The 13,376-nt window shown below is 45.6% G+C and overlaps 1 protein-coding gene across 1 annotated transcript in view; it reads right to left on the bottom strand.

Annotated features, from left to right (window-relative positions):
- ryr2a (ryanodine receptor 2a (cardiac)) overlaps positions 1–13,376 on the bottom strand; it is a gene marked incomplete at both ends in the record, with an annotated part of 435,130 nt that overhangs the window by 203,635 nt on the left and 218,119 nt on the right. The window contains 7 exons of the mRNA XM_080517507.1: positions 821–1,007; positions 1,093–1,228; positions 1,341–1,444; positions 3,488–3,620; positions 9,021–9,135; positions 10,065–10,210; positions 13,071–13,198. Coding sequence (XP_080373633.1) covers positions 821–1,007; positions 1,093–1,228; positions 1,341–1,444; positions 3,488–3,620; positions 9,021–9,135; positions 10,065–10,210; positions 13,071–13,198 — 949 coding nt within the window. The remainder of the gene's footprint in view (positions 1–820; positions 1,008–1,092; positions 1,229–1,340; positions 1,445–3,487; positions 3,621–9,020; positions 9,136–10,064; positions 10,211–13,070; positions 13,199–13,376) is intronic.

Raw genomic sequence — 13,376 nt, 5'->3', positions numbered from 1 at the left:
TTCCCCTTTTTTTAGAGTTTAGAGCATAGTTGTATAACTTATGTCTGGTTGCAATATTTGAAAATGTATCTGTGTCTAAAAAGAATTAACTGTGGAAGAAATACAGGCATGAACTCCAGGCATAAACAGGTTCTGCATGTTTTTCGGGGGACGCTGGCTGCATTGTTCAGGGAGAGGTTAGAATGGGTGTGAGTATTCTCCTTTAGGATGGGAAATGGAGAGCGTAATAGGCTATCTCAACACAATTGTGTCAACTTAAATGTATTGTAAGATTATAAGTATAAGTTTTATTATAGTATAAGTAAGATTAGGATACATTTGAATTTGAAACTCTTTAGCCTGGAGATTAAATACATAGGCCGACTTTTCTCATTCCTGTTCTACAGGGTGAAAGGCACACTCTGGAAATGTTGAGTCTTACTTCAGTTGTACATTAGGTGGCCCTATTGACTGCCTGTCATTTCCTTGGTCTTTGGCATTTTTTCCATTTGGGTTTTATTACCAGTTACTTTGCTTTGAAGACTAAATTGTGTAACTTCTTCTCACTATTAAACAGGAAGTCAATACACCACCTACTGGTGGGGACTAAACAGGTTGCAGCAAGTTGGAGGATTTTCTGACTTTAGTAGATATACCAGCAGTAAGACACAAAATGGTGTTTGAGATGCCATTGTGTCTGTTGTTTTCTCTTTTGACAGAATATTTGAATTTATATTGATTAACACATTTATAAAGGATCAAATACTATAGATTTAACATCATGGGAGTCAAACTGTCTGAGCCACAGACTTGGTTAATGTGTTGAAATGTGGCTCCTCACAGTGTCTTGCTGCTCTCAGATGTAGGAGATGGGCCATCTCTAGTGGGATCTTGAGAGATCTTAATGGCTTCTTCCATCGCTGCGAGCAGGCCGTCACCTCCTTCACCTCGAAGGGCCGGGCCAAAACACTCTGGCCGGCGAATCAGAAGTCTCACCACCACATTAGCATTTTCCTCCACACTTTCCCCTGAAGTCCAGGAAAGAAACCATGATAAAGGTCAAACCAAAAGGTGAGGCAAGCTGGCTGGTGAAGCAGGAATTAAAGCCCCAACCGTTGCAGAAGACAGCAAACCGCAGGAAGTCGAGGTATCGCTCTCCTTCCACCGGGTTCCAGCCGATGTCTGGGTATCCTCTATGCACCAACATCACACAGCTCTGCAGCCCACAGCCCGCCAGATACTGAACCACCTGCAAACATCAAGACCTGTGTTGGGATTTCTGCTGTAACATTGTAGTAACTGCTTTTAAAAATACAGCATGCCGTGATCCTACATATAGTCTGTATGTGTAAGTTCCTCACCTTCTCCAGGTCTGGCTCTCTTAAAGCCAGAGCCAGCTCATTATTATCCATGACTGAGGCTGCTGCCACATCCAGAGGGGTAGAACCCCGCATAGATGGAGATGCTGTGAGACAACAGGACAAACCGTCACAGAAAAGGTAACATTTTTTAACAACTTCTTACAAACAGCATTGCTTTCATTGGCACCTATTGTGTCTGTTTGGCAGTACAATTACTTCCTGTTAGCCCACATGTCATGGGCCATTGCCGGCAAGCCTGTTTGGAGCCATGGCCTCATCCAGTCCAGTGGTCATTTTATCACTGAGGGACCAAACAGTTAACCCAGCTCAGGATGTGATTAACCAGGGGCATGATGTGGAGGATTGGAAAAACAAGGTGGAAATTTGGCATTTCCCCATAATTCATTATTTATTTGTGACGTGCAATTTTGTTTAAATTAGATTTTTTTTGTACCATTTATTTGTCATATAAACAAACAAGTATGGCATTGAAATGCAGTGACTGTCCCCCAGACTCTACAAACACAGAAATGGGCATTCCATTTAAAATACCAAATAAAATCACAAACAGTACAAAAACAAAACAAAAATACAAGAAGCACAACAGACAAAATCAACATGCCCATCGAATGCTCACAGTGCAAAATTATGCTGGTGTCCATAGGTGAGGATGTGCTTCCACACAGAGAATGTGAAGTCTGTGTGGTGTGCATGTACAAGATTGCAGTGTTTATAGTTATGCGTTTTATGGTCCTTGCTTGTGAGGTGCTGACTGGAGGTCAGAGTTGACAGTCCTGACAGCTTTAGGGAAGAAGCTCCTCCTGAGTTATGATTTCAGCTTGATGAGGCGAAGGCACTGGCCAGAGCACAGCCACTCCAACAGTTTGTTGCGAGGGTTCATGATCCTGTTTACCATGGCCATGCTCCTCTTCTTGTGGATATTCTGGAGGGTGGAGAGTGTTGCATCCCTGGTGGGCTATGCTGAACTCAGAACTCTCTGGAAGCCTCTTCGGTCACAGCCGGGGTGGTATCATCCCAGATAGACGATTCCCATTTAGACAACTTGGTTTAAAATCATTGCGGGGTCCTGACGCCGCTATTTTATACTAATGTCGAGCCACTTTTTCAAAGGGACTATGTGTCTTTATGTGTACGTCACGAAAATGTTACAAACAATTCACTGATTATAATAAGTGATCTCAATAGGAATCGTTGATCTGGGAATCATCTAAGTGGGAATCATTTATCTGGGAATCGTCTCACTAGGAATCGTCTATCTGGGATAAAACCCAAGCTGTTTCTGTACCACTGGGTGATGTGTGCTGTCAGTATGCTTTCCACCACCATAAATGGTCCTCATGATATTCAGAAAGACTCTGACGTTCCTTAGCTGTCTGAGGTTGTAAAATCACTGTCCGTTCTTTTTCCTCAAACTGTCAATGTGTGATGTCCATAACAGAAGATATGTACTCCCAGATATTTAAAACTGCACACCCTCTCAACAAGTCTTGTTGACCCAGTAGGGGTGTAGTTCCTCTGCTGTCTCCTTCCAAAGTCCACGATCAGCTCATTGGTTTTTCTTTCTTTCTTTCTTTTTTCAATTGTATTGATCCCCTTGGGGCAATTTAGACTGAATGACCAATTGGGAGCAGCCACACAGAGGAGCGCTCAGCGGGAGCACTGCATGTTTTTGAGGCTGTTGGAGGAAACCCACACACATCGGCATAAGTTGTGGGGTGAAATGATGTGCCAGTAGAGGTGTGCATAACTAATTCACATGAATTAAAACAGAAGGACATCAGGACAGCCATTGGATGAAACAAGACATGGAAAAAAAATCTGTGTCCCCTGATTGATTGTTAGATAGATATATAAATTAACAAACAGTGCGATTGTTCATTTGGATATATTTCTCTCTCTCTCTCTCTCTCTCTCTCTCTCTCTCTCTCTCTCTCTCTCTCTAACATGTGCCTCTATTTTAAGCAGCATATGGTATATGAGAACTGCATTTAACTGCATTTTCATTCAACTGAAAAGAGTTGAATAGGTGTTTCTGTACTATTGAGACCATACAAAAGCAGCACTTTCTTGATACTTGAAGAAATTCCAATAATATGTGATGTAAAGCTGCACCCAGGAGTACTCACCAAGGCCCACGCTGCTGTTCTCCAGCAGGTAGCTCAGGTGGTCAAACATGGCCTTCTGGTTCTGACGGCTGATCCGACAGAAGTAACACAGGAACCGACAGCAGTTTGCCACCATTTTAGGAAAAGTGATTTCCTGCACACACACACACACACACACACACACACACACACACACACACACACACACACACACACACACACACACGTTAAATTAATGGTTTCGACCACAAAATCATGTGGGTTGGCCGATATTACCGTACTGCCATATCCTGAGGTTATGTTAATTTTGTTGTTTTTGCCTTTATGATTTAGTTTCGTTAATCAGTGGCAAAGATGGTTTATACCTGACATGTTTCAACTGCATTTTCAGCATTCACCAGTGCATTATCTGACACGTGTTTTTTTGTCAGACGACCAGCTTGACTGTTCTGTCAGAATCTGTCAGGCTGGCCACGCCGCCCGTCGTCCGACAGTTGCTGGAGGATGAAATTCCACGCTACAAGAACCACCTTAAATTTGAGAGATGAGGATACAACACCCAAAAGCCTCAACATAAAAATCCCAATCCTAATAAACAACGCAGAAAACATAATCAACAAAGGAAAGAGTGTGTTACAGCTGGGAGCCGGTGTGCGGTGTTCTGAACCCAGAAGCAGACCAGGAGGCAGAGCAGTTGCAGTGTACAAAAGTCTATTTCAAGACCTGGGACATGGGAATCGGAGACTCCGGAGTACCGAGCGCATGGGTGAGAGGTGCAGGGAGGAGCACTGCAGGGGTAGGAGGTGCGCCGAGGACGCTCGGAGTAAGGAGTGTGGCGCGCATGAGGAAGCTGGTGACTCATGTGAGAAATGCAATCTTCTGGCTCAGGATCCACTTCACTGCAGGGCTTAAAGAGGTGGGAGCAAGCAATTAGTTAATCACCTGCAGGAGTGTCAGGGAGGGAGGATCTAGTGCTGGTGCGAGGTGTGGATTCTCACAGAATCCGACCGGGAGACCGGGAACGGGCCGATGTAGCGGAGAGCCAGCTTCGGTGATTCTACCTGGAGAGTAAGGTCTCCGGAGGACAACCATACCATCTGCCCGGGTCTGTAGTCCGGAGCGGGAGCGCGGTGATGGTCCGCGGGTTGTTTGTTGGACTCCGTGGATCCGGAGAGTACCGCCCTTTACACACGTCCCGGACCTAACGTAGGTGGTCTTTGACCGTGGGAACAGCTCCATCGAGCTCCTGATCTGGGAACAGGGGAGGTTGAAAACCGTGACACACCTTGAACGGCGACATCCCAGTGGCTGAGCAGGTGAGGGAGTTGTGGGCGTATTCGATCCATGGAAGGTGGGAGCTCCAGGATGAAGGGAACTGTGCAGCCATGCACCGGAGAGCCGCCTCTAGGTTCTGGTTGGCCCGCTCCGTCTGGCCGGTGGTCTGTGGGTGATAACCAGAGGAGAGACTGGCCGTGGCCCCCAGGGCCGAGCAGAATGCCTGCTACACCTGGGAGGTGAATTGAGGTCCCTGGTCCGACACAATGTCAATGGGAATGCCATGGAGCCTGAACACATGGAGAACCAGGAGGTCAGCCGTCTCCCGGGCCGTCGGCAACTTCCGGAGAGGGACGTAGTGGACGGACTTTGAAAAACGGTCCACTATGGTCAGGATGCTGGAGTTCCCGTCAGAAGGCAGGAGCCTGGTGATGAAATCCACAACGATGTGGGACCAGGGCCGACCGGGAATCAGCAATGGTTGCAGGAGGCCCACCGGAGGTTGATGGGAGGACTTACTCTGGGTACAGACGGAGCAGGCTGCGATGAACTCCCGGACCTCCCAGGCCATGCCAGGCCATCAGAGACATTGCTGAAGGAAGGAGAGGGTGGGGTGCGGACGGCTGCAGGGTGGCAGGTGAGTCTGGAGTCGTGACCCCACTGAGGAACCTGGGAGCGCACGGAGTCCGGAACATAGATGCGGTTCAGGGGACCGGTGCCTGGATCTGGGTCTGTGCCCTGGGCCTCCCGGACCGTCGCTTCAATGTCCCAGTCGGCAGAACCCAGGATGCAAGATGACAGGATGATGAGGTCCGGCGACTCAGAGGAGGAAGGGGACGAACGGAGCGGAGACAGTGAGACCGGTTTGATGTTCCGGGATCCATGTTGGAAGGAAAGATTGTAGTTGAACTGACTCAGGAAGAGGGCCCAGCACGCCTGTTGGGGGTTGAGCCTGTGGGCGAGCGAAGGTACTCCAGGTTCTTATGGTCTGTCCATATGATGAATGGTGTTACGGCTGAGAGCCGGTGTGCAGTGTTCTGAACCCAGAAGCAGACCAGGAGGCAGAGCAGGTACAATTAGCAATAGTTTATTTCTATTGCAAGACCTGGGAGATGAGGGAACGGAGACTCTGGGATGCAGAGTGTGCAGGCGAGGAGACTGCAGCAGGGAGGAACGCTGCACAGCGAGGCCGAGGACGCTTGAAGCCGGGAGTCGTGGAGCTCATGAGAGGAGCTGGTGACTCTGAACAGAGACACACTCTTCTGGCCCCGGGCCTCCTCACTGCAGGGCTGAAGAGCTGGGAGCAATCAATTAGTTAATTACCTGCAGGAGTGTCAGTGAGGAGGATCTGGTGCTGGAGCGAGGTGTGGATCCTCACAAATGGGACTGTAGCGCCCTCCAACCAGTGGCTCCATTCTTGCAGAATCCACACCACCGCCAGCAGTTCCTGGTTCCCCACGTCGTAGTTCCTCTCAGCCGGAGAGAGGTTAAGGTAGGGGACAGGCTGCCCTCTTGTAGTCTCTGATGAAGCGCCGGTAAAAGTTGCCGACCCCCAGGAATCTCAACAGCTCCTTCCGGGTGGTGGGGATGGACCACCCCGTGACGGCTTAAACCTTGGCTGGGTCCGGACAGAGTTGCCCCTGAGCAATGATGAAGCCAAGGTGCTGGACAGAGGTGGCATAGAGCTCAAATTTCTCCGGCTTGACATACAGCCGGCTTTTCAGGAGGCGTTGTAGGACCAGGGGGATGTGTTACCAGTGCTCCTCCAGTGACCGTAAAAAAACTAAGATGTCATCCAAATAGACCAAAACAAACTTATTCAACATGTCCCGGAGGACATCATTCATGTTGGTCTGGAACACCGCCGGTGCATTAGTGAGTCCAAACGGCATCACCCGATACTCGAAGTGTTGAACACAGTCTTCCATTCATCTCCTTCCCTGATCTGGATGAGGTGGTCTGCGTTCCGGAGGTCCAGCTTGGTAAACACTCAGGCCTCACTGATGGATTTGAAGGAGGGATTGATGAGAGGAAGAGGTGACCTGTTCACAGTGATGGCGTTCAAGCTCTTGAAGTCTATGTAGGGACTGAGAGTGGCGTCTTTCTTTTTAACAAAGAAAAATTCTGCTGCCACCGGAGATGAAGAAGGGCGAATGAGGCCAGCAGCTAATGACTCCGAAATGAGAAAAAGAAGACAAGATTGTGCATCAATCCATTTGGTCTCAAAAACACCCAAGATGCTCAGTGCAAGATGCCTGGATGGAAATACTTTTCCAAAAGACCCATTTCAGATTTATGTAATAAAGTTCAAAAATAGATTAGGTGTGGTTGTCGGGAACTGACAGCACAACGGATACATAGTTGTTAGTTAACATGACATTTATGTCGCTGACTGACACACACACACACACACACACACACACACACACACACACACACACACACACACACACACACACACACACACACATGTCATTTCATACATTGGGCAGTGAAAGAATAACTTGCATAAAAAGCTGAATTTGGACTATCAGAGCAGTCTCATGGCGGTATCGACATCAATTTGTACAGACAAATGGCTGAAAGCCAGAGTCTCATGAATGGAGAAGTGTGTCCCTTATATGCAGCTATATTTGTATATAACTACAAATACAGCCCCACTGCTGATTTAATACAGACGCTTCATATAATAACATAGCAATAGACTATTCATTGTGTTATCTGGTGAAACGTCTCACCGTATAAAATGATGACAATGTTACAATTGTTGGGATTTATTGTTGGTTATTAGCATTAAAAATTACTGTAAGTAATAGATTACTGAAAGTAATAGATCACTGGAATTTATGAAACATTTAAATTATTAATGGAAGTAAATGGTCATTTACTTATTAACAACTCCTAGAGTAATTGAGTAATTACTCAAAAGTTAATAAATTATCAAAAATATTTTTTAATGAAAAATTATTAATTTGAATAAATTGAGTATTTATCAAATAATAATGAAATTGGGGCACCAGCACTGTTATTATAATAACAACCATTATTATAATAATAATGGTGGTGGGATGCTCAGAGCGAGTCGTCTCACCGGGGCAGAATCACTACTGGAACACCAGAGTTTCACTGGATGAGACAGGCAGTCGAACTGGAGCGGAGACAGACCATACGGATGTGTCAGGCCGGCACAAGTTAGCGGATCGGATGCTAAATGTGGCTATGAGGAGAGCTTATCCCAATCAGTTAACACACACGGTGGTGGGATACGCACAGGCGCGCGCCCGAGGGGTTAATGGAGGAGAGAGAGAGAGAGAAAAGAGGGAGAAAGTTCTGGTGGGGCTCGGTTCTCCACCCAGAGATCACCTCAGAACTCCTGTTCTGAGGTAGAAAAACAGAGTCCCGAGCTTGTGATGATGCACGTGAACGTGCTCACGCATGTACACAACCGATGCTTATCAGCGGCAAACGAAACACAAAAAGGCTAATCTAGCACGCTGCCCAGACAAAAGCTCTCTTATGGTTCCGTTGCTCTGTGTGGTCCAGCACCGGACCACCGGACTGGACGTCTATAAGGCCTATTTCCGCTGCAGGGAGGCCTCAGGCTTGCAGCTGTGTGAGAGCACGGGTACGGCCTGGTCTTTCTGCAGGTCTGTGGAGCGCGTTGCAGCTGGGGGTGGGGGGGGTGGGGGGGGGGGGGGGGGGGGTGCAGCTTCACGTCTGGCTCCCAGGAAAAGAGAAACAGGATAGTCCAAACGGTGTGTTCTGCTCGCCAGCGGGCTGAACCGTGGTTTTGGTTCTTGTGGTCCACTGTGGTCCCTCTGGCCCCGGTGCTGCTGGAGACCAGGATGAGAAGCCGGGGGCAGTTGGTTGTGAGCTGGTTTGACCAAGTTGCATTTCTGACACAGGCTGTCTCCGGGTCGGGTTTGACCAATGATGGGGCTTGTGGCCCTCTCAGGGCGCTGTCCTCCCCCCTGATGTTTTCTTGTCTGTTTCCTGGAGGGACAACTGCTTCGGGGAAAGCATGGATTCCAGGCCCAACACAATCAGAAACTTCTGTGAGGAAACACTGTGGACTTAAAGGGATTTTTAATTAATCAGGTCATACCATCATTAAATACGCCAGGAGTATGTTGGGACAATTGAATGTTATCAAAATGTAGCTCCCACCCAACTGTCCCATCATGTCTGTTTTAAATGAAGACATCAAGATCACAACTATGCTGGTTTACGTCCATTTGGTCTCCACACTTGCAGTTTTTCACACAGAACCTGCACAAACCTTTGAGTCTCCTCCACTCAGCACATTGACCATGACTTCCATGACAGTCTCGTGCATCCCCAGAGCTCTCATCAGGTTGGGATGCTGGTAGAAAACCTTGTTGTTCATGATGTCACTGCGGGAACAAAAACAGAGCTTGTCTGTTTCTGAAGGTGCGTTTACACAGAACCATGACAAGTCAGGAATAGCATGGATTTCAATTTTGACCACGGATCATGATTTTGACTTTACTTGATTCAGGGCGCCATGGACAGTCGCAGCCTGCGTTACAAGTAATAGCACGAAACAGTGACAGATCATCAGGATCATTATGCACGGTCAGCAATAGTGTTCCGCGGTGCACAACTGCGCACCGCCACACACCGTTGCACATTGTCACTTTCTCACACCAGTGTGTCAGGAGTATGGTGAATGGGGAGAATTGGATAAATACACTGGTGGGTTTTGCTCTGAGCGATGTGGGCGGCCCCTCAGGGCCAAATCTGAGAGGTGAGGCAGCACATGATTCACATCAGGTGCTTCATCACCTCCCTGCCCAGAAAGGAGGAGTCCATCACAGTGTGACAGGTGGAGTGAACAAACACACACAGAAGAGCCTGGAAGAGGCAGCAGTGTTTGAGTTTGAATTGAATCAAGTCATGGTTTTTGGAACCTCCATCTCCATGCCTATGTGGGAGAACCCAATGGTGGTGTGCATCACTGCCACAATAATTAATAATTCACTTAGTAATTTCAAATGTATAGTTTTGTGTATTTCACCAAATCATGTCCTGTTAAACAGGTGGTGCCTGGAGGTCATCTGATGTTAATCAGATTCCATTTGTTTCAGAATTAATAACACCTCAGATCATTGTTGATAGACAACTTTTCTATAGAGTTGATTCCCAACAATTCACACAAATGATCAGCTCAAAATCCTGGTACTGTACTTTAGATTTTAACCCTTTTTGAGCTGGTCTGACGTCAGTTTTACATTCTGTGGGAAGATGTCCTGAATATGAATGGCTATACATTATTCGGAGACACTAAAGCACAGAGTCTCACCCGAGGCCTCGGATCATGAGCTTCTCCTCCTCCCTCCCCATCCGGACGCTGAGCAGAGAGCGGATCTGACCCAGAGCCGCCAGGAGGTTTATGGTGTCCTCGATGGAAACAGAGTTTATTGTGTAGGTCTTTGGAAGAGCTCTTACCTAGATGGACACACACCAGGGTCATGCAAGGTCACCTAACAAACCTGCATTCATTCATTTTCAACACAGCTCACATCAATGCATAGTGTAGAAATGTCTATCATTAAAAGTTTTAGGGTTACATACAGAACACAAATAAGAGCTTTGAGAGATTGATTTATGGACGAATGTCCATTTATGCCAGACGTAAATCAACACTTTGGATATAAAATGGTAACTACATTTCACTTTCAGTGCTTTTCCACCATGTTTGTCCCCAAAGTGCTTTACACTGTCCATCACATTCACCCAGTCACACACACATTCCCACTCACACACCAATGCCGCCTTCCAAAGCACTGTGGTTGTTTGTTTTTTTAATAATCTGAAAAAGCAATACTTATCATACATATATATATATAGCAGTGCTGTCAAAAATTTTGAAATGTTTAATTCGTTACAAAAACTTAACGTAATTAGTGTAGTTTGTTTACTTCCGTTTTTTTTTTTTACTCTCTTACAGCAGCAGCATGTGGATGCCGCACAGTGACTACACTGTAAGACATTTCAAGCTGGGGTAACTTTTTAAGTTCTTCTTCTGCCTTGAAAATGTAAATTAAGTCAATTTAAAAACTTTATTTGTTGCAACACAAATAATAGTTCGAAGTAAGAGGTCATTGACCACAACACTCCGAGCGCACGGAGGTCTGGCGCAATTTACCTGCGCTCACTACAAACTCCATGGCAGGATTCAGGATTATATTATTGACCATTTTATTCTTTTCAAGACCAGGAAAAGCTGAGGTTTGTCTCCCTCCTCCACCTCCAGAGGTTTTGGGAAAAGCAGCTGCTGCAGGAGAAGAGACGTGAACTTGGATTTTTTTCATTCTAAAGGTGTTTATTGTGGATACACTAGTATCTATCAGTGATGCAAAGGCTTTTTATACTGCATCTCTGCATGGTAACATGGTTTTTGTAACCATACAAAGGAATTGGGGGTGGATTGACTCAGACCAGCAGTGAAGGCCTGGGGCTGAAATGCACGGCCACTGGAACAGTGTGACAGTGACGTCACATCTCATGGTGAATGTCAAGTTTTATTTAATAGATATAGTGAATTGTGTGACTTATTTTCTTCATGACCTGTTATGCAGGTCAGCCCCCCCCCCCCCCCTCTCTTTCCACTTTTTGTGTGAACCATTGAAAGCTGAACTTGGATGGAGGATGTGTCCAGGTGTGGGTGTGTCACACACTGGACAGGAGACGAGGCCAGCCCATCCTGAGAAGAGAACCACGTGTTGAGAACCTCTGCTTCATGGTGCTGTGGAACCACTGCTGGAGGAATACTACACTGTTTCATCCCTTCTTTTCAAGCTGATCTGGAGCCAAAACTCTCAATACTGTCCTGGTAACTGTAGATTCATTCTACAATTTGTAATTTGTGCTTTCTTTCTTTTCTTCTAGCAGCTTCCATCATGTGCTGTAGGACACTGGATGGATGGACCCTGGTGGAGAAAAGTAAGGCGAAAGAAGCCTTCATGAACAAATGCTGCATCAGGGCTACAACACTGTAAAGTATTGGACGTTGCAGACTGAATTGGTTGAAATGACCATGTTCAAAATGGCCGGTTAAGATTGTAGAATGATGATAATGTTAGAATAACTTTTGCTGTCTTTGAATGTGAACTGTATTGTTGTTGTTCACATTATTACAACTACTTGAAATAGTCATTGTAAGTAACTACTGAGTACTGCTGTTTTGAATTTCAATAAAGATTCAGATTGAATCTGTTCACATGACTTTATTCATTCCAAAGGGGAAATTCCTTTGTCTGTCAGCTCATCTGCTATTTGCTATAGAATTCTAAAGCCTGCTGGCTGTGAGTATAAAGATCTTCTACATCTCTCCGCCTCGCAGTCAAGAAAGAGGCTCGTCACGATGTTCTGTTTAGAATGATGAGTCCAGTCAGGTGGGAGGAGAGGGTCACATGAATGTGTGTGTGTGTGTGTGTGTGTGTGTGTGTGTGTGTGTGTGTGTGTGTGTGTGTGTGTGTGTGTGTGTGTGTGTGTGTGTGTGTGTGTGTGTGTGTGTGTGTGTGTGTGTGTGTGTGTGTGTGTGTGTGTGTGTGTGTGTTTGTGTGCGTTCTGGCACGTGTTTCTAGTTTATTTTATTTTATTTTTGCTATTTCATGTGAAGCACTTTGTTGCAATTTTGTGTTTGTATGAAAAGTGCTCTACAAATAAAGTTTGATTTGGTTTGATTTGGAGGGGTTTACAGTCAAGTTTCTAGCCAGATGGAATGGTGTGGTCAGTCAGCGAAATAAACGTCATGTTAACTATGTGTGTGTGTGTGTGTGTGTGTGTGTGTGTGTGTGTGTGTGTGTGTGTGTGTGTGTGTGTATTACAGTATATTATTGCTACTTTGTTCATGTAATAATTTTACAATTTTGTTTCTAGAAGTATTAAACTTCTCAAAGTGGTGGACCTGCACGCTAACAAAACCCAGACCTATGTTAGATGTTTATTCATTTATTTATTTATGTTTTTGTTATTTTGCTGATCTTGGAGAGAAACAGTTTCACCGAAAGCTAAAAGCACGTTATAAAAATCGTTTTTTAATTTAAATATAGTCTCTGTGTGTTGAGTCAACATTAATTCCGTGGTTTTCCCTGATCCATTACAAGCTTCAGTCTTCAGTGGAAAAAAATGTATTAATCGCAATTAATTACAGAAAATTCTGCAATTAATTAGTACATTGTTTTTAATTGATTGACAGCACAAAAAAATATATATATATATGTATATATACACACACACACACACACACACACACACACATATATACAGTGTATATATACATCTGAAAAGAGCATTGCCAGACCTGCCCCCCGATGCCGTCATACTGCCGGTGCAGGAGGACAAACATGGCTCTGACCAGCTCCGGGTCCTCGATGACCGACTCCTGAGCCCAGCGGACCATCGTGTCTGAGATGAGCTGCTGTAACGTACCTGCAGAGGCACAACGCACACATCGACATCTACTTCCACATCAACTGATGGCAAAATCTAAGTCAGTCTGTATAATTCTTTGAATGTTTTTAAAAGTTCTCTGACTTGATTCTCAAGAGAAAATAAATAGCCTATCAACAATTAGAGAACACAATGATAAGTAATAGGACTGACTCAG

This window comes from Blennius ocellaris (genome assembly GCF_963422515.1).
Source record: "Blennius ocellaris genome assembly, chromosome: 21".
NCBI classification, from domain to species: domain Eukaryota; kingdom Metazoa; phylum Chordata; class Actinopteri; order Blenniiformes; family Blenniidae; genus Blennius; species Blennius ocellaris.
The sequence above is the reverse complement of the archived record's forward strand: the minus strand, read 5'-3'. Positions and strand labels throughout refer to the sequence as shown.